This window comes from Lagopus muta, chromosome 1 (genome assembly GCF_023343835.1).
Source record: "Lagopus muta isolate bLagMut1 chromosome 1, bLagMut1 primary, whole genome shotgun sequence".
NCBI classification, from domain to species: domain Eukaryota; kingdom Metazoa; phylum Chordata; class Aves; order Galliformes; family Phasianidae; genus Lagopus; species Lagopus muta.
Genome location: NC_064433.1, coordinates 42608154 through 42626669, shown reverse-complemented (window position 1 = coordinate 42626669; position 18516 = coordinate 42608154). Strand labels below are relative to the sequence as shown.

Here is an 18516-nt window from a genome sequence, read left to right as displayed (position 1 = left end):
TGATAAACTGCTTGCATAACACATATCTTTCAGTTAAAATGCTGAATGACTAAGAATTTTATTTTAAACTACTGCCATAAAACGTCACTGAAAATGCCCTGAAGATGACAATCACAACATATTTTCTTCCTAAAATATTTTAGTCGTCAAAGATGCAAGTTTACCTTATATGAACGTGGAAGCATTTCATAGAAATACATATATATGTATGTTTTAATTGAGATGATAATTTGTTTTTCTTTTTCCACTGTTTTCAAATCCAAGCTCTGAAATGCGACTAATCTTGTCTGTGTTGTTAAAAAAAAAAAGGAATCAATGCACACTGTAAGCCCAGGGAACAACATCAGTTAATAACAACATGGACGACAAAGAGCAAATTGTATTTTATCATTGCATTAAGCTTGCTGGGACTTGCCACAGTATTATGCTAAAACTGCCTCCACCTCCATCTCCAGGGCCATCACTTGGCATCACTCCTGTGTGTTTTCTAGATAGACCTATAATTTTTACCATGCCAGCTCCAAAGAGTTGGCCGTCATGCCCTAGCCCTTACCTAGGTGAGAAGGCCAAAATATAGCAGAAAGGGGGAATCACAATAATAAAGATAATAATAACGAAAGCAGAGTTCTACTTCGCTCTGATGCTGTGCTGAGCACCGACAGCGCTCAGGAGCAGGACAAGCTTTACAGAACGCTTTCCAGCCTTTCATCCGGGCAGCACGGGCCCTGTCACAGCCCCGCTGCAGGGCCACCTGGGTGCCACGTCCCATCAGCATCACGCGTGCCGGCAGCGCGGGGCCGCCGAGCGAGCGGGATCAGCCCCCGCGGAACGACGTTACCCCCGCGCAGACGCCGGCAGCGGGATTAGCGTCCAAGCCGGGCTTCTCCCAGGTTATTTTCGCTGCTGGTTTTTCACTTACCCCCGCGCCGCTCCCGGGCGCACCCCGCCCCGCTCAGCCCCCGGCGCCGCTCCGCCGTGCCCCCGCGTCCTTCCGCTGGCTGCGGCGGGCTGGGGGGCGCCGGGACAGCATCCGCGGGCGGCCGAGGGGCGGCACGGCGCGGGGACGGGGCCGCGGAAGCCGGGAGGGAGCCGGGAGCTCACCCTGCGCGGGGATCAGCTGAGGACAGGGCCGGCAGCCCGCCCCTCGTGACAACGGAATCCCCCCCCCCTCCCAGCGCCCCGGCTCGGAGCGGCTGTTGGGGGGGGGACGTGAAGCTGAGGGAAGGGGCGCGGGGGGCGCAGGAAGGTGCCGCCGGAGCCCCGCGGAGCAGCGGCAGAGCCGCACCGGGCCGCGCCCCCTCACCTGCCCCCGCCGCCCCCACCCGCCGCGGCAGCCGCTTGTTTGCACTCGGCTTATCCGGAGCGGAAATTCCTTTCCGTTTTTGTGAATGACAAACTCATTAACAATTCATCAACACAACCTGTTCCAGCCGGCCCGTCGCCGCGGCAACAACCCCTTCCGCGCGCCCCCATTGGCTGCGCCGCAGAATGTCTCCATTGAGCGCGGCGCGACCGTGCCCATTGAGAGCCGCCGGGTGAGAGGAGAGCGCTCCGGGCAGCGCCGGCACCGGGGCGGGAGGGAGGGAGCGGCCCCGCGCTGCGCCGAGCCGGGCAGCCCTGCTCGGAGGCACGCTAATTGGATTTCATTCACTCGGGGCGGAGGAAAAGCCCAAGGGCTCGGGCTGCAGCGGCGATTAGGCAGGTTCATTCAGGGATTCATTGACAAAAAAAAAAAAAGAAAAAGAGGAGAGCGGGCAGCAGGCAGCGGCGCACGCACGCGGAGCCGCGCGCGCACACACACACACACACACACACACACACACACGCAGCCGCTGCTCCCTCCCGTGGCTCCGCCGCCCGGCGCGGGGGAGGCGCGGGGGGGCTGCGTGATTCACTTCCCCGGGGCGGGGGGAGATAAGTTGTGCGGAGTTGCGGGGCCGCAGCCCGGCCGCACGCCCCTGTGAGAGAGAGGGGCGCTTCCCGAGCCCGCTCCGCGCCCCCCGTCCTTCCTCATGCTAGATACGTTCAGACCCGTCCCTTTCGCGTCGGAAATGGCGATTAGTAAATCCGTGGCGTGGCTGAACGAACAGCTGGAGATGGGCAACGACCGGCTGCTGCTGATGGACTGCCGACCTCAGGAGTTGTACGAGTCGTCCCACATCGAGTCGGCCATCAACGTGGCCATCCCCGGCATCATGCTGCGGCGTCTGCAGAAGGGCAACTTGCCCCTGCGCGCCCTGGTCGCCAGCAGCGAGGAGGATCGGGAGCGCTTCGCCCGCCGGTGCGGCACCGATACGGTGGTTCTGTACGACGAGCACAGCCGCGACTGGAACGAGAACACTGGCGGCGAGTCCGTGCTGGGGCTGCTGCTCAAGCGTCTCAAAGACGAGGGCTGCAAGGCGTTCTATCTGGAAGGTGAGCGAGATTCTACGGTTCTATCAGAAGGGACCGGGAGGGCCCGGGCACTGCGCGCTGACAGCCCGGGCAGGGGCTTTTCCCTCTCCCCGCTTTGTTTAAAGGGGCCCCGGGGGCTGGAGGGCTGCGACGGGGAGCGAGAAGGTCGGACGGGCGGACAAGCGGACTACCGTCCGCACAGCGCCCCGCAGCGCGGAGCGGCTCCGGGCTGTAATCCCGGGCTCTCTGAGCCCCGCGCAGCAGCGGGAGATTTCGCTAAACCTTCATTTGGGTCAGTCCGTCTGCCGACAGTGTGGCGTTTTCCTTTTTTTCCCGAGACTCGAGGAGGTGGGGAAACAGATGTCCCTTTGCAGACTGAGCTCTCCCAGGCTTGCCATGATATATATATCAATCAGGTTGCGATTTTTTTCCCCCTTGCTTTCCTCCTAGGTGGCTTCAGCAAGTTCCAGGCCGAGTTTGCCCTGCACTGCGAAACGAACCTAGATAGCTCGTGTAGCAGCAGCTCCCCTCCTCTCCCCGTCCTGGGCTTGGGAGGCCTCCGAATCAGCTCCGATTCCTCATCGGACATCGAGTCTGACATTGACAGAGACCCGAATAGTGCCACCGACTCGGATGGCAGCCCGCTCTCCACCAACCAGCCTTCCTTCCCTGTGGAGATCTTACCCTACCTCTACTTGGGCTGTGCCAAGGACTCCACGAATCTGGACGTTTTAGAAGAGTTTGGCATAAAATACATCTTGAATGTTACCCCCAACCTGCCCAATCTCTTTGAAAACGCCGGCGAGTTCAAGTACAAGCAGATCCCCATCTCAGACCACTGGAGCCAAAACCTGTCTCAGTTCTTCCCCGAGGCCATCTCCTTCATAGGTGAGACCCCGCTCTTGGCCAGCAGCTCCGTGGCGAGCAGCAGAACCCCCATTCCTTTCTCAGAAATCAAACAGATTTCGGGTGAGAAGCGGTAGCAGCGTTTCTCGCAGTCTCTGGGAGATGATGCTCCACTTTCTGATCTTTTAATTTTTATTTATTTATTTATTTAAATCCGGCTTAAGGGGTGAAGGTTTATTGAGGAGAAGCGTGCCATGTGCAGGCTGCAGCTGCATACCTGGCCTGGTGCTGGGAATTCCTCACTGAGTGGAGCTGGGGACTGAGTTAGTGTGCAGGATGGGGTTATTTTTAAATCTCCTCTTAGGGGAGAGGGATAAGGCAAATGAGCCCCGAGCTAGTGGTGGCTTATGCGTCTTTTGTTGGGTTTTTTTTTTTTCCTTTTTTTTTCTTGTTTTTTTTTTTTTTTTCCCTTTCTTGAGGTTACTGGAGAGCAGCATAATGAAAAGAAACGTTCTGGGGAGCTAACTTTAGCTTTTAAATGCAAGTTACTCATAACCGGCATCCCTGGCAAATGTATAGTCAGGGCTTTAATTAAATCCCACGGTAATAATGATCTACCTCTCGGGCGCGGTGCCCCGGCCCTGTGCCGCTATCCGCTGGCTCTGGGAACGCGTTCCCGTGGGCTCGAGGCGTCGCGTTCGCCTCCCCCTCTGCTGGGGGAGGGCTGACATCGGGGTGCGGTGGGGTGAGCACCGCATTATCTGTTGGGAAGCTGTGCTGTAATCCGGTTGAATGATACCGGTAATAGTGGAGAATGTAGGTAATCTGAGCCCAGCAGGAAGAAATGTGGGCTGGAAGCCACAAAGAAACTAATCTCCAGGCATTGTAATGCATTTCCTATTACAAAGGAACCCATTTTCAACCAATGTTGACATCCTGTTCCTCCTAATGGGCTGTCCCCTGTGACTTCCCTCATTCTTTTAAAATGCCTGAATACCTCCATTGTTAGCTGCACAACAGTTGGGGAATAATTTAATAGACCTTTGCAGTCTGCTGGTCTGTATAAAAGGCATTCAGTGACATATTGCAGGATTTCCATGCTGGGGCAAGGGGACTAGGAATTTAAAGCAAATCTCCAAGCGCAAGAGTGTCTTTTAAAGCCGACTTTAAAGCAGTGTCATGTGGCGTACTCCCTTTGTCTCATTCTTAGTTTCCTCAGCTTTTGGGCTCCTGTACATGCACTTGGGGGGGATTCGCCTCTTGTCCTGGTTTTAAGCCGGTGAAGTTAACTCTTGCGTGGTACTGCCGCTGAGATCAGAACGGCCTTTTCTGTTTACCCGATGCTAATCTTATTTGTGTTGTGAGATCGTTTTCCGAGCCCCTGTCTGATGTGTCCTTCTCTGCCTCTTTGTGCACAGATGAAGCGCGGGGGAAGAACTGTGGAGTCCTGGTGCACTGCTTAGCGGGGATCAGCCGCTCAGTCACGGTGACGGTGGCCTACCTCATGCAGAAGCTCAACCTGTCCATGAACGATGCCTACGACATCGTCAAGATGAAGAAGTCCAACATTTCACCCAACTTCAACTTCATGGGTCAACTGCTGGACTTTGAGCGGACCCTGGGGCTGAGCAGCCCCTGTGACAACCGAGTGCCCAACCAGCAGCTCTACTTCACCACCCCTGCCAACCAGAATGTCTTCCAGGTGGACTCCCTGCAGTCCACGTGAACTCTCGCAGCTTCCCTTCTCCTGTCCGTTCCATGGGATCATTCCTCACTGGTTTCTCTTTGGCAGTGAAGAAAGAAAACACAGCTTTCTCTATTTTCTGGCCTGTGGCACTGCAGAGCAGCAGCCGGCGCAGGCTAGAAAGGGTCACGCAGCACGGAACCGGCTATTGCGGCGGGAGGGAAGGCGAGGAGCTCTGGGAGGCCATGGAGGCTGGGCGCAGGTGGCCATGTCCCGCTGGCCAGCCCCAAGGACTGCAGAGGGGAACAGTGGGGCTGGATGGGCCGTGCACATGTTTCCCGGGACTGGGACTGCCCCGCTTCCCTCTGTGCTTCTGGATCTGTGACATAGGTTCTGTCTTCAGTGAAGACTGGTTATGTTTTGTTTGTCACTTTTTAATTTAGAGGAGCCAAAGAAAGAGATTTCAGCATAGTGTACTTGGAGTATTTGTTTGCCAGGAGCTCGGTAGTGTTCTACTTGATCAATGTAAATATTTAATCTTAAGTCGATTTTCAGGTTTTTTTTTTTGTTTTTTGTTTTTTAAATTCACATGTATTCAAGAAATCAATCCAAGGGACGCCTAAGTTTTTGTTCTCTTCATGAATTCTGCTTTGTTTGTTTGTTTGTTTGTTTTAATTATGGCAAAGAACATATTTGCAGCATGCTCAATCTTACTGTTCAGTTGAGACAAGCTTTCCACGGGGAGAAATGGCAATGGTGAGAAGTTTGCGAAGTTTGCAAGTCACGTTAGTGAACAAGTACAATCTCTTCCTTCATATACTTTTCTTGTGGTGATTTTTTTTTTTTCCTTCACATTCTTGATGTAGTTTCCACATGGTATATATATATATTTTAAATTAAATTAATTTTGTTTTTTTGCCTTACCTTTTGTAAATAGATCATCTGGGAGGAGATTTGTCTTTGAATGCGAAAGATTTTTTGATCACTTTTTAGAACTTTCAGATGTACTAAACAGTGCATTACCTCTGTACAAATTCTTCAGGGAGCTTCACCTCAAATGCAATATTTGCGTCTTTTTTTTTTTTTTGTATAAAACTGGAAGTATGTGCGAGCATTTGTACCTGTGTGTACGCACAGTGAACCTGCACACGGTTGCCAATAAGGGAGAGTCTAATTCATGGTGTAAAAGTTTTAAGATGGAATTTATTGTAAGAATGTAAAACCTTAAATTATTAATAAATAAATAACTATTTTTGGCTATTGAGAACCGAGCTGGTTTTGTTCTCCCTCGTCCCTCTGTGTGGGTGGGGTTGAATGGCACATGCACATATGGTTCTGCTTAAAGGTAATTGTTTTCAGCTTTTGTACAGCTCCTGAGACAATAAGGCCTTGCTTTGCCATTCAGTCCTCCAGTCCCTAAATGAACAAAGTGCACGGGCTCGGTCCTTGCCTCCTTTTGGTGAAGGCTTCTGGAGGCCTTTAGGTTAATCAAAACATCCCAACACCTCTCTGCTGCCCCAGAGATGCACCTGGCCCTAGGGCACAGGGATCACTTTTAGAACAAGGAGCTGGTGGTTTTTTTTTTTAACAGCAGCTTGTTTCTTCCATTTATTTATAAGTGAGGGCAGCTCCATTGCAGATGACAGGAGGTGGGACTGCCATCCCTTTATCTGTATGGCAGAAATTCATTTCCAGAGCCCCATCAATGTCTGCTGTCAGTCCATGTTTATTTGTCTCTGTCAGACTGTGCTGCAGCTGAGCAGGTGAAGGCATGGAGGAAGCATCCCTATATACCCATGGTCACCTCATATCCTCTTTGGCCCCTCTGAGCAGCCCTGTCTCTGTGGGAGGAAAAAGAGGGGCTAACTGCAGTTGCAAAACGTCCCTGACCCCCAGGACCAGTGCCCCAAGGCGCCAGGGTCCACATGTGGGGCAGGGGAGATGGAAGGCCCTGGGGCTGGGCCACAGCTGAAAGTTCTGCACGGTTCTGGGCAGCCGGAGCATATCCCATGTAATTTTAGCAACTGTGAGTGTGTGAAATGAAAGGCATCAAAACATGGGAAAAAAGTGAGTCAGTGTCTCATGCAGTAGTGGCCTAGATTGAGTGCATAAACTGTGAAAGTAGAAGTGGGTTGCAGTTAAACTTGGCTTGTGCTAATCCAGTTTTGAACGGTTTCCGTTCTTGGCATTCCCTGTGCTGCTCTGTTCAAAGTGGAGATTTGCAAGCAGCTCTAGCAATTTCCTGTCCAGCTGCAGCTCAAGTGACTCTGTTTTTTTCTTTTTGGTTTTTTTTTTTTTTTAATATGGTCTGCGGATAATTTTAGCCAGTTTCCTCTTTGTGGATTATTAATCTGCTTTCCTTGTAGAAACCTACATAGCTGCGTCCCTACTGTTCTGCTGAAGTCAACAGATGGCCTCGCCGCCACTTCCTTTCGCTTCGCTGTGGGTTTGTTGTCAGGCCACTTCTGAAATTAATAGTGTTTTCTGGCCAGCTGCCACAGGCCATTACCACAAAGGGGAAGTAACACATCTGAATAGCAGGAAGCCGGGCAGGGTCACCCTGTGAGCTGAACCTGTTGAGCGCAGCCGGGCCTCTCTCATTCAGCAAGTGTCAGGCTCCCTGCACTCCCTCCCTGTTCGGATCAGCTCGCAATGCCTCAGCTGTTTGTGCCCAGCAAATATTTCCGGCTAATGGATTGCAAATGTTAATTGTGACTAGGTAGCCTCTAAGGTGAGGAGGTAAATAGCAGTGCACAGTGAGGCAGCCGAGGGGAGGGCCTTTGCTTTCTTTGCAAGCTGCTTTGAAAAGTTAGTGCTCACAAGGGCTTCTTGCTTCCTTCCTGCTTTGCCGAGTGACTAACGCCAAGGGGTAGTTCTGCAATTCATCATTTTTCAGGACAAGCAAGCGAGGGAAACCAGCCTTGCTCACACATCCTGCGGCAGCCAGGCAGAGAACTGGCTCCTGCCATAATTTCTCCTCAAACAGGCCCTGGACCAGGGCTGTTGGACAGAAACTGCAGCTAAAGGTGAAACAGGACCAAACGAGAATAATTTTGGGTGAAGGCAGACCAACCACAGCTGTACAAAATCCAATCATACAACACCTGGTTTGACTCCTGATTTTGCTGGGGTTCTTCACACTTTCTCATGTACCAGCTCTGAATTACAGGCGGTTTGGAGGGAAAAGAGGAGAGGGCGTTCCCCAACACTGCTCACTCCCACTTGCTTGTGCCCCAGCAGTGTGAAAGCAATGGCATGGCCACGCAAGCCCTCGCTGGCTTTCCTGAGGCTGGGATCTGCTTGCCCTGCAGCTGCCCCCAGCACTTGTTTCCCAATAACTCATGGTCTCTGCCCTCCCTTGTTCTAGGTCTCACGGGGATGGGGCAGAGGTCTCAGGCTGCTGGGGCATTTGGCAGCTATAGCAGTTCCTTGGCTGGTAAAGTAATTTGTAAAGGGAAGAATAAATCCTTTGTGCCTGAAGAGACAGGCCCAATGTCTGTAAGGAAGAGGGGGGAATATTCCCCCTTTGTAGCTCAAAAATCAACATGTTTCATATTATAGTGGAGGAGTGTAAGATACTGAGTTACTTCAGAAGCTGTGGAGATGTCAAGAAGGAAACGTGCCACCAGGAATGAATCCCTCAGAGCCAAAGCTTTCTCACATGGCCCATCTGTGCCTTTAGCACAAAGGGTGAAATTGTGTCCCATGGCACCAACATCCCCTTTTCTCCTGCAAGGCCAGGGTTCGCCTTGTCGTTTGGGTGTGGATTAGCACTTGGCTTTGCATTCTCTGTGCAGGAATGTTGTGTAATTCATAGTGCTGTGTCCCTTTCTCACATTTCCACTTTCCCATTCATGCCCTTTCAAACCACTCAATGACCGTCTTCAAAATGGCTTCCACCTCCTTTTGTTTTTGTTATTGTATCTGTCATTTTCTCTTTCCCCATTCTCTTTCTTGTCCTTTCTCCCATCACCTTCTGTTCTTACACAAATGTTACCCTAAGCTCCTGGATTGTTTTTTACCTTTCTTTCATTTTCTCACCCTCTTCCTGTTATACTCTTCCTGTTCTCTTTGTATTTCAGCTCCACTTTCTCCCAGCTTTAAGCCTTCCTTCCCTTTCTTTTCACAGCGAAGGACAGGATAAGTCTCACAGACTCAGTTTTCACAACTGACAGGAAAAGTGTATTTGAGAGGAAGAGGTAAGAAAATACTGCTGTTGTCCTCTTACCAGCTTCCAGGAGATTAGTATTTTTCTCATCATCTTTCCCCAGAGCATTTGTCTCCTCAGGATTCCCAGAGGGTCAGTTATAGAAGGAAAGCGGGGAAAGGCCCAGCATGTGGCCACCCAGGGCGTCTGTGCTGGCAGAACTGAAGCTGGATGGACTGGTTGTGTACCTGGAGAGTGTTTTTTCAGCTTCTTTTGCATTCTGAAAACCATGTCCAAAAAATAGTGTGACAGACCCCATCCTACAGCAGTAACCGCGGGACTGCATCAAGGTGCTGCCTACAGACAAGGCATCTGGGTCTTCCCCAAGCAGCTCATAGCTCAAGGGCAATGCCCACTGATGTTTCCTTGTGGCACGTGGGGTCAGTGGTATGCAGGGTATGTGTCCTTGCCTCCCCCACTAGCCGGAAATGGATAGTTCTTCATCATGTTTCTCCTTCCTTCATTGCTAAATTGGAGAGATAAGCATACACTGTACTCGATAGATAGCACAGAGAGCTGGTATGGGAGCTGCTGTCTTTTAAGTAAAGTGCGTGTCTCTGTAAGGAAAGGAAAAAAACACGTTAGATGCTTTCTGTTGTTTGTTATCATAGGAATCTGCAAGTGCTGAGGGAATTCTGGAGTGCTCACAGCCTTAGCTTTCCCTCATAAGGCAAAGATGAAGGATGTTGACTTACCACAAGCACAAGGAGATGATTATCAGATGGAAAGTGGGGGTATGGAGTCTGTTTAGGAAATATCTCTTCATGACAGAAGCTGCATTCAGGACTATATTTGAGATGCATCGGAAAGTGCGCCCTGCTCTGCTTCACAGCTGCGATCCCCAGGACGCAGGAAGCAGAAACGCTGGCGCTCTCCCACCCCCGGGCTGCTCCAGCACTGCAGATCCCAGTGACACAAAATGGCCCTATGTGGGAGGTCTGCTCACCCCAAAGAGCAGGCCGTGGTGAGGCACCCTGCTCATCTCACCAGAGGCACAAGTGTGCCGAGGAGTCCCGCTGCCCAGCTCTTCTGCCTTTCCAAATGGGCAATGCCTAACTCCAAGACTTCCATTTTAATTAATTTCTCTGTTTTTCTGTTGAAGTCATGTTTTGGGGCATTATGGAAGTCTCCTTGTTTCCTGCTGACTCCACGGGAAATAAATTCCCATCTGCAAGCGAAGCCATCTGAGAAACAGATTGATGGCTGACACTGGCCTTACTTGGGGCAAAAGTTCACTGTGGTTTTAAAGGTGGCATTTCTTCCACTTTCTGGGAGATGATGTCTTTACAGAAACAGCCAGGAAGCAAACTGGGATATTTACAATTTGTGAGAACATGTACACTTGGTGCATTGAACACTCCAGTGGTGTAAATAAGCATAACAGCTGAGATTCTGCCACTGACATATGGACATTACAACCTTGAACATCTCAGTGCTGCTACCTGCCTCTATATAGAGGCCATTGTGAATACAAGTGATCTTTTTCCTGCATATGGTTCTGAATGAGACATAAGGCAAGAAGGTGAAAATATCTCAGTAGCTCCTTATTTTTAAAAATGATGTTTTAGTGTCCGGGGGACCTATCAACACACTAAAAAAAGTTCAGCATCAGTGAGAGTTCAGCTATTGCTCAACCAGTGAGGATTTCCTGTGCTATCAGTGATCTAAACTCCATTTTCTATGTCAGTGTTTCCATCACAATCATTTGTCTGAGGGGTTTCTAGGCCTGCCCTGCCCTCTGAGGACACACTGCTCAGTACTTCTCATCCAAGCAGAACCACTGAACTAACTTCATCTAATCATAGGTAACTGGGTAACACACAGACTGAAGGATGTTTTTGTTGTAAACACAGACAAAATGTGTCTGATTTCTGGGAAAACAAAACGGGAACAACAGATTAATCTTCACACATGCCTTTACAATCCCTCACCCAGGTTTTGGTTTTAATTGACGTTTTGCAAGCTGCTGTATGTAAACAAAAGCTTTTTTATATTTGCAGATTACCATCAGTGCAAGCAGCAATGTCTGTAATTAAGGTGGACCAATGCTTCCGCTTGTAAGAGGACTTTCTTTTCAGATGTTTACAACTTTGCCAGACTGTGTTTGGACTCGATTATAAATGCCTCGGGCTGATCTATAAAGATAAAAAGAAATGAATATCCCTCTGAAAATGTCATCTGAGAAGGCTTGGCTCCTTTTTCTAAGGAAGATGCCTTGTTTTCTTGTCTGTGTAACAAAATCCCTGACTGTTTCCTTGAACAGCCCCAGTGCTGGTGCCTGGAGGAAGGGCGGTGAGCTTGGCCAGGGCCTGTGGCTGCATGCTGCCAACTGCCTCCCCGTAGGGCACCCTGTGCCCAGGGTCTGAGCACCTGGGAGGTGGCACATTGCACATGCCAGGCAAAGCTTTGTTGGTAAGTTAGCAGCAATAAAAGGCAGCTGAGTGGGCTTCTGGTGCAGAGTGATGGTGAGGTCTCTGATAGCACAGTGCCTGGGGAGAGCCGTGTTGTCTGTACCTGAGCAGCTAGCTTGCATGTCTTTGCATTGTGCAGTTTGAATATTTCTCACCTCTCTCTTCTCCCAGGGGAAAATATGGGTGATATGAACCACTCATTTACATTTTGGGGCTTTGACAGAGAAGAAAATGAACATCATTTGACAGGAAGTATTGTGCTTTGGTGACATTACTTCCAGAAAGGCAAGAAGTGAATCCGTGGCAGTTTCAGGGTTTCAACAACATTTCAAAATTGTACACTTGGAGGTATCCCATGTGGCAGCTAGGTGTAGGACTTCTGTAATCTTAACAACATCTGATAGAGCTTTTTCTTCATGCAGCAATACATATCAAAGCCTCTCCAATGAGATCTAAATGAACAGCATTCCTATGGCTTTGCTCAAGAGTAACTGAGATCACACTTGAGCCCTCAGTTTGTTATTATGGTATTAAGGTTTCAAAAGACCCTACCAATTATGGTGGAATAAAATTAACAGGATTCTCATTTTCTATGCTTCAAAGTGTATGTAAGCTTCCTTTGGCACAGATTTCAGTCATCAGATAAGTTTATACAATACCTTGGCTAATGAGAGCTGGTTAGAGCTATGGGGCATTATTGTGATGTTAATAATAAAGATGATAATTAACCAAGGTCAAAAGAAACATTCCTTTTTTTTTTTCTTTTTTTTTTTTCTGAGTCCTGCACAGCCAGGTAGAGCATTTAGCTCAACTATGTGCATGTTGCTATATTCTGGAATGATAGCTCTTGCCTACATCTTTGAATGACTGAGTCTCATTACAGAGTTCAGTGAGGTTATTCCTGTCAGGAAAGTACTTAGCATACTTAGTTATTGGCAGAATCAGGAACTGGGGTATTCTTTTGGCTGTGAAAATACTCTGTAGAGTGTAGGCCATGTAGTAATCAATAATATTGGCTAATGATTGAAGAAGCGAGGAATCTTTGGGCAGGACAGTTTCCCACAATGCTAGAATTTTCTGAATTAATTAATGATCTGAATGCCCTTGTGTTTTGGCTAGAAGCATATGGAAGGAGGAAGCATTTTGGAAGGTGCAGAACACTCACACCCTGGGAAGCTGGTCTCTCAAAGGATCATTGAACCAGGAGCTTGGTCAAGTTGATCACAAATCCTGAGCCAATTTGGAAAAGTCCGTCCTCCTCTCTGGATTCTGAGAGCATCACAGAGAGGGCTCATAGTTCATGTCAGTGCAGCACTATAAATCATATCCCTAAAACAAGGCTGAATTAATACAGTGGTCAATCAGACCCAGGAACTGTACATGCGACTGCCATTACTTTGGTAAAAAGGAAAAAACAGACTTTCTAATGTGTTCTTGTAAAGGTAAGTTGCTATTATTTAAAGAATGTTGAAAGAACATGCATTGTTTCAAAGCGAAAGCCAGACGATCCTGTTCCTCAGGTCTCTTACGTATGGTTATGATGAGGATTGATTCACTCTCTGTAGAAGTTTCTCGCTGTTTCTGTATTTGGGTGTCAGACTAGAAGTCACAATTGTTGTCAGACATGTCTTTGATCTGCTGGTAATCACAGACCTGGTTAAAGACACTGGGTTTACTTCTTTCATACTCAGTACCGGAGCATTTAATAAATGCTCCTTTGTACAGTGATGGTAGAAAGCAGACATGGGTTATGGCCCAAGGCAAGGAGTGCATGACAAAGCTTGAACAGTACCACACTGCTTGATTTGTGCATGCAATAACAAGAATATGATGGGCAAGCTGTTGTTTGGACAGAAGACAAAAAGTCACCAGACTATAAGGGAAGCACTTGTGGTCATTACTTTGAGATGGAGCAGAGAGCCAGAGTGATGGGTGCAGTGTACTGACTGATGCCAGACCAGACAATCAGGTGATCAGACCCCACTGAAAAGGCTGTCTGTCTCCTGCAGTGTGTGTTCGCAGCCCCAAAAAGCAACCATATCCTGGACTGTAACAAAAGAAGGGTCACCACTAGGATGAGGGAGATGATTGTTCCCTTTTGCTCTGCCTTTGTAAAGCCCTGTTTGGAATACTGCTTCCAAGTCTGGGGCACAAAAAAGACATGGAGCAGTTGGAGCAGGTCCAGGGGAGGCCACAAAGATGTTCGGAGGGCTGGAACACCTTTCCTATGAAGAAAAACTGAGGGAGGTGGGCTTGTTACACTTGGAGAAGGCTCCAGGGAAGCTATAGAGGCTCTTCTTAAAAGAGCGCCTAAATGACAGCTGGAGAGGGACCTTTTACAGATGCAAATAATAATGGGAGAAGGAGTAATGGCTTTAAGAAAAAAAAAGGAAAATTTAGGTTAAATATAGGAAAGAAATTATTCACTATGAAGGTGAGGAGGCAATGGAACAGGTTAACCAGAGAAGCCCCATCCCTGGAGGCATTCAGGGCCAGGCTGGATGGGGCTTTGAGCAACTAGATCTAGTGGGGAGTTTCCCTGCCCATGGCAGAGGGATAGGAATAAGATAGTCTTTAATGTCCTTTCCAACCCAGACCATTCTGTGATTCTACCATTCTATGAAACCTTCAAGACTCTCAGACTGTCTCATTAGCTGGGTAACAGATAAATTCCACATTCAAAATGGCAAGTTCATTATGGAAGGTGGCCAGTTTTTATTCTGAAGCATTATTTTATGTATACTTTTTCTTCCAATTCTGAACAAACCTTTGTGTAACAGTCACAATGTGCTTATAAATTAAATTGTAAAATAAAAAGCTGTCCTATGTGAAGAATTATTGTGATGTTCTGCTGGTGAGTTTTCATTTACAAAAGCAAAATGGCATTTTGAGGAGCAAAGGAGGAAAGAAGCATGAATGGAGGCATTTGAATTAGAAGACAGGTTTGCATTTCATTTTGAGAATATCTGACTAAAGATCAGTTTGTCATATTCACAGAAATATATTGCTGCTTTATGGTACTGTCATAACGATTACTATAGCTTGTGCCATGTTTAAATCAGGCAGATGGAGATTTGTTGTTGGTAATATAGCAGACAGTGGTTACTTCTGAGTTTGAATCGTACCTTGGGCACTATTCACATGCTACATTTTGGAAAAAAATTGTGCGCTCCTTATTTGGGTGAAATTTAATGTTGTTGTGCCATCTATCTGGAGTAATTCACACAGCCATAATTAGCATAAAAATGCACTATTTATTTTCTATCTCCATGCCAGAAGAATGCTTCGAAAGCAAAATAAAACAACACGCATTGTGCCTGTGATTAGTCATTGCCAATAATTTACTTTACTCCAGTGTAACAAAGCCTACATATCACAGAAGAAAGTGGTGACTGATGAGACCTGTTTCACTCAGTTCATGTATGGAGGAAGTTTATATTTGCATGTAGGTGATGTTAGTCTGGGGCTCCTAAAAAACCTGGGAAATGCCAACAAAAAGACAGACAACTGAACAAGCTTGCTATTGCTTTATTATTATTATTATTTTCTTTTATTTCTTCTGCTTCTGTAAAGGCCAGAAACTTTCCTGTCCATAGCCCAGGAGAGGCTTTTTGGATGCCAGCTCCTTGAGAGGGAGATGTGGGGCTGGAAATATCCTTCCCTGTGCCCTCAAGCATTCCATCACTGAGCTGAAAGATGTTTTTCTACCACTGGTCTTTTACAAAACCATTTTTCTGCCAACAGTTGTGCAAGCTTTTCTGTGAGCAAAGGACTCATGAGAGGATCCTTCTAGAGGTAGGTCAGCTTGAAAACAAAAAGCCATATCTGTTTTAACATGCTTGGCTTAATCCAGCTGGCAAATGCAGCACCATCAAATGTATCTTTGCCCCAAGAATTGAACTGCAAGGTAATTCCGCTGCTGTGCTAATTGCCACCATGTACTGAGGATTTCCAAAGATCTCTTGCTTGCACAAGTCCAAGTATTTCTGTCTGTTTCCTGAAAGCTCAGGAGGTGGCCAGGGTGCCGTGGCAGAGCTCAGCAGGACGTGACGTGAAATAGCTGGCCTCAGCACTTTTTCTCTTCCACTCCCATACAGGGGCTCAACACCCCCTGGCAGCAGCAGGGAGGGCCCGCTTGCAGCCACAGGAGAACCAAGTGCCACTGATGCTGTCAGAGCTGTCAGCTTTGATACCAGCAATGGCATATTTGTTATCTTTGATGGCAGCGAGTGGAATTAATCTTGGAGTGACTCCACACTGGGATGAGGGCTGCCCTGCTCTGTGATGGATTTCCACGTGCAACCTGTGATTTTATTTTGAACGTGGAGAAGTTTTTGGTGGTCAGGCTCTGATCTCTTGAGAAACGGGACCCTTTCCTCAACTTGTACTTATGCCTGAGCAGTGGAGGCACAAAACCCAGCCTTGTGCTGTATGCAGGATACTGCTGTGCTCTGGAGTACACTTCCTTCACTGCACGCATCAGTCCGGACTTGTCCATCCTCCCGGCCACACTGCTAAAGGGGAAAAAAGTCCCTTTTGTCCCCATCTCTTTTAAGTCAAGGGAGGGCATCTCTCCTTTTCTAATGAATTTTGTACCAGGGCTCTGGGGAGAGAGATTTAAGGCAGATTATTTAATTTAGTAAATCAAACAGCTTTCAGAAACAGCATGGCCCAAATAGAAGGTGCCATCAAAAATAAGATCTTTTGCTTTTGTCTTAATGAATGAAGAGACTAAAAATACATTCCCAAATGAAAGCAAGTCGATAGATCTTTTACTGCTCACCGTGCTTTCACCTTTTGAAAGAAATGTCTTCTCCTTCTTTCACGTCTTGCAATCAGTTAGCTCCTAGAGCCAAAGCAGTCAAATCTGCATTATCTCAGTAGGACAGTTTTAATTTTAACACTATCTGCCCTGATCTCTCTTTGTCCAGTTAACATTTCCTTGACCTGGAGTTCAACCTCTTTTACAAAGTAACCTCGGCCTTTGATGGCAGTAATTCTACCTTCACCTCAACTGATTCTGAATACATAACCTCCAGGCCCAAAAGAGAAGATTAGCAGACTTTACCCTTATTACTTGTTATTGTGTAGTTATTAAAAACGATTTTGGCTCCAGAAAATGAGGCTGCAGCCAGACAGAAGTTAGCCTGGGGTTCAAAAGTCTAGCAATCTTTGGCTCCACAGGCCTATAAAAGCAAAGTGTTGACTGAATGCAAACAGCCTGCATTGAGAGAGGCCCCAACAGAGGCAGTGACAGCAGGCCATCAGTCACAGGGAGCCGCGGGGGGTGGGAGAGTCCCCCTAATGGCTCCTCACTGGCCTATTAATGGATGACTCCATTTGATTTCTCTGTTGGTGGGAATGCCAGACCTTGTGATGGCTGCAGCATGCGGACCTTTACATGCGTGCTCTGTTCTTGGGATTTTGGAAGGGGTGAGTCAGGTCTGATGCACAGCTGGAAAAAGTAATCCCCGGTGCACGGGATGCCTGCAACATGCTAATCTGCCACTTCTTCAGGCGCTTATTTTAGACTGGTGTAATGAGCACCTATCAACAATTAATGATGACTGTTGCATCGGGGAAGGAACAGGAGTCCCTTTGGTGAAGTGAGAAGCAGTCAGTCAACTCCTCACCTTCAAGCATTAAATGTCGCTAGAGGTCAAAAGGTTTTGTGAGGAATGCAAAGTTTGGAATATTTTTAATTAAGCTACATCCTTTGAAATTCTTTCAAGTCAATCTTCAAACAAATCAGGTCTTAAATCAACACTCTTTAAAAACACATACACCTCTATTAAGTGCCTTCATATAAGCTCAACTGGGTATTGCAGAAGGCAATTAATATAATTTTATGGGAGTCATGGAAAATCTCCACTTATTTTTGTGTTCAGTCCCTACAGGATCTGTTAATATTCCTTTTCCCTGAATACCTGAATTCCTTATCCTTGGTTTGTGTGTGAATGGATTTGCTGTCTGAATTTAGCAATGCCTTAAGTATAAAGGTTACAACAAGAGTTAGGAATATCAGTGGTTTGTTAACCTAAGCCATGTCTGCTTCTTTGTTTGTTTGTTTGTTTTGCAATCTGTTTTTATGAAATGCCCACTTCTTAGAGAATTACTAAGAATTGGAAGATATCTTTATCATCCTATAAATAGAAGCTGCAGTTAACATACAAATATCTGTACTTGTGACTGGAGTTTAAGGCCCTTTTGTAAAGTTTTCTTTTCACAAAAAATTGAGCAGCCGGCTAAATCCTACAATGCTAATTGCACACACACACACACACAAAAAAAAAAACCCACAAAATAAAACTTGACCCAAGCATGTAAAACACATCAAATGCTGTTAAGTGACAGCAGATGATTTGGTTTCCATCCTGGCTGTCATTTTCAGATCTGCACATTTTCTGTGTTATTTTTGTGACCAGTACACATGGGATTCAAAAGACTCTGCTAACAAAGACCTTTGATCCCTGGATTAACTCTTCTAACACTCTTCTTAAGCAACTAGGAAAATAAAATTATTACCTCATTATCTATTTTGAGAGAATACTTAAAGCGGCCTCTAAGAAGGACTGGAGGTGGCACGTGAGCATCTCAAGTGAAAGTTACTGGGGAGGGGTTGCACCTATCAGTGTGAGTAGTTCAAATTCCAGTCCTAAGCCCAGAACGAGTCCAGCAAAGTTGTTCTGTTGGGAATTCTGGCATCTGCCCTGCTTTCTCCGTGGCTACCTCTGTGGTATAAAGGCAGCTGCTCCAGGGGCAGCCTGTGACCACAGGCCCAATGGTGGAAGATGATTCCTGTTCACAGTGCTCAGGAGTAGCTCTCAGGGCAGCATGGCAGAACTCAGGATGGAGCTTGTCCCAGGTCTCCTCTGACCCTGTATGGCCCTCAGAGATTATTGTCACTTGTGCGCGATTAACTAATTCAAAGTATGTATTGCCTGCTTGAGGATTGCCATGACAGCACTCAGGGG

General features: G+C 47.3%; 2 protein-coding genes across 2 annotated transcripts in view; one reads left to right on the top strand and one right to left on the bottom strand.

The window, feature by feature from the left end:
* TMTC3 (transmembrane O-mannosyltransferase targeting cadherins 3) overlaps positions 1 to 18516 on the bottom strand; it is a 1052995-nt gene that overhangs the window by 614122 nt on the left and 420357 nt on the right. The window lies entirely within an intron of this gene.
* DUSP6 (dual specificity phosphatase 6) lies at positions 1511 to 5958 on the top strand. The gene is made up of 3 exons (XM_048934649.1): positions 1511 to 2415; positions 2845 to 3282; positions 4659 to 5958. The coding sequence occupies exons 1-3, from the start codon at positions 2013 to 2015 to the stop codon at positions 4964 to 4966; spliced, it is 1149 nt and encodes a 382-aa protein (XP_048790606.1). The 5' UTR covers positions 1511 to 2012; the 3' UTR covers positions 4967 to 5958.

Bases quoted from the DNA above. Each gene is read 5' to 3' on its own strand.
- DUSP6 (XM_048934649.1), top strand. From the start codon at position 2,013: ATGCTAGATACGTTCAGACCCGTCCCTTTCGCGTCGGAAATGGCGATT. The intron at 2,416-2,844 runs GTGAGCGAGATT...CTTTCCTCCTAG, and splicing joins CAAGGCGTTCTATCTGGAAG to GTGGCTTCAGCAAGTTCCAG. The intron at 3,283-4,658 runs GTGAGACCCCGC...CTTTGTGCACAG, and splicing joins CGAGGCCATCTCCTTCATAG to ATGAAGCGCGGGGGAAGAAC.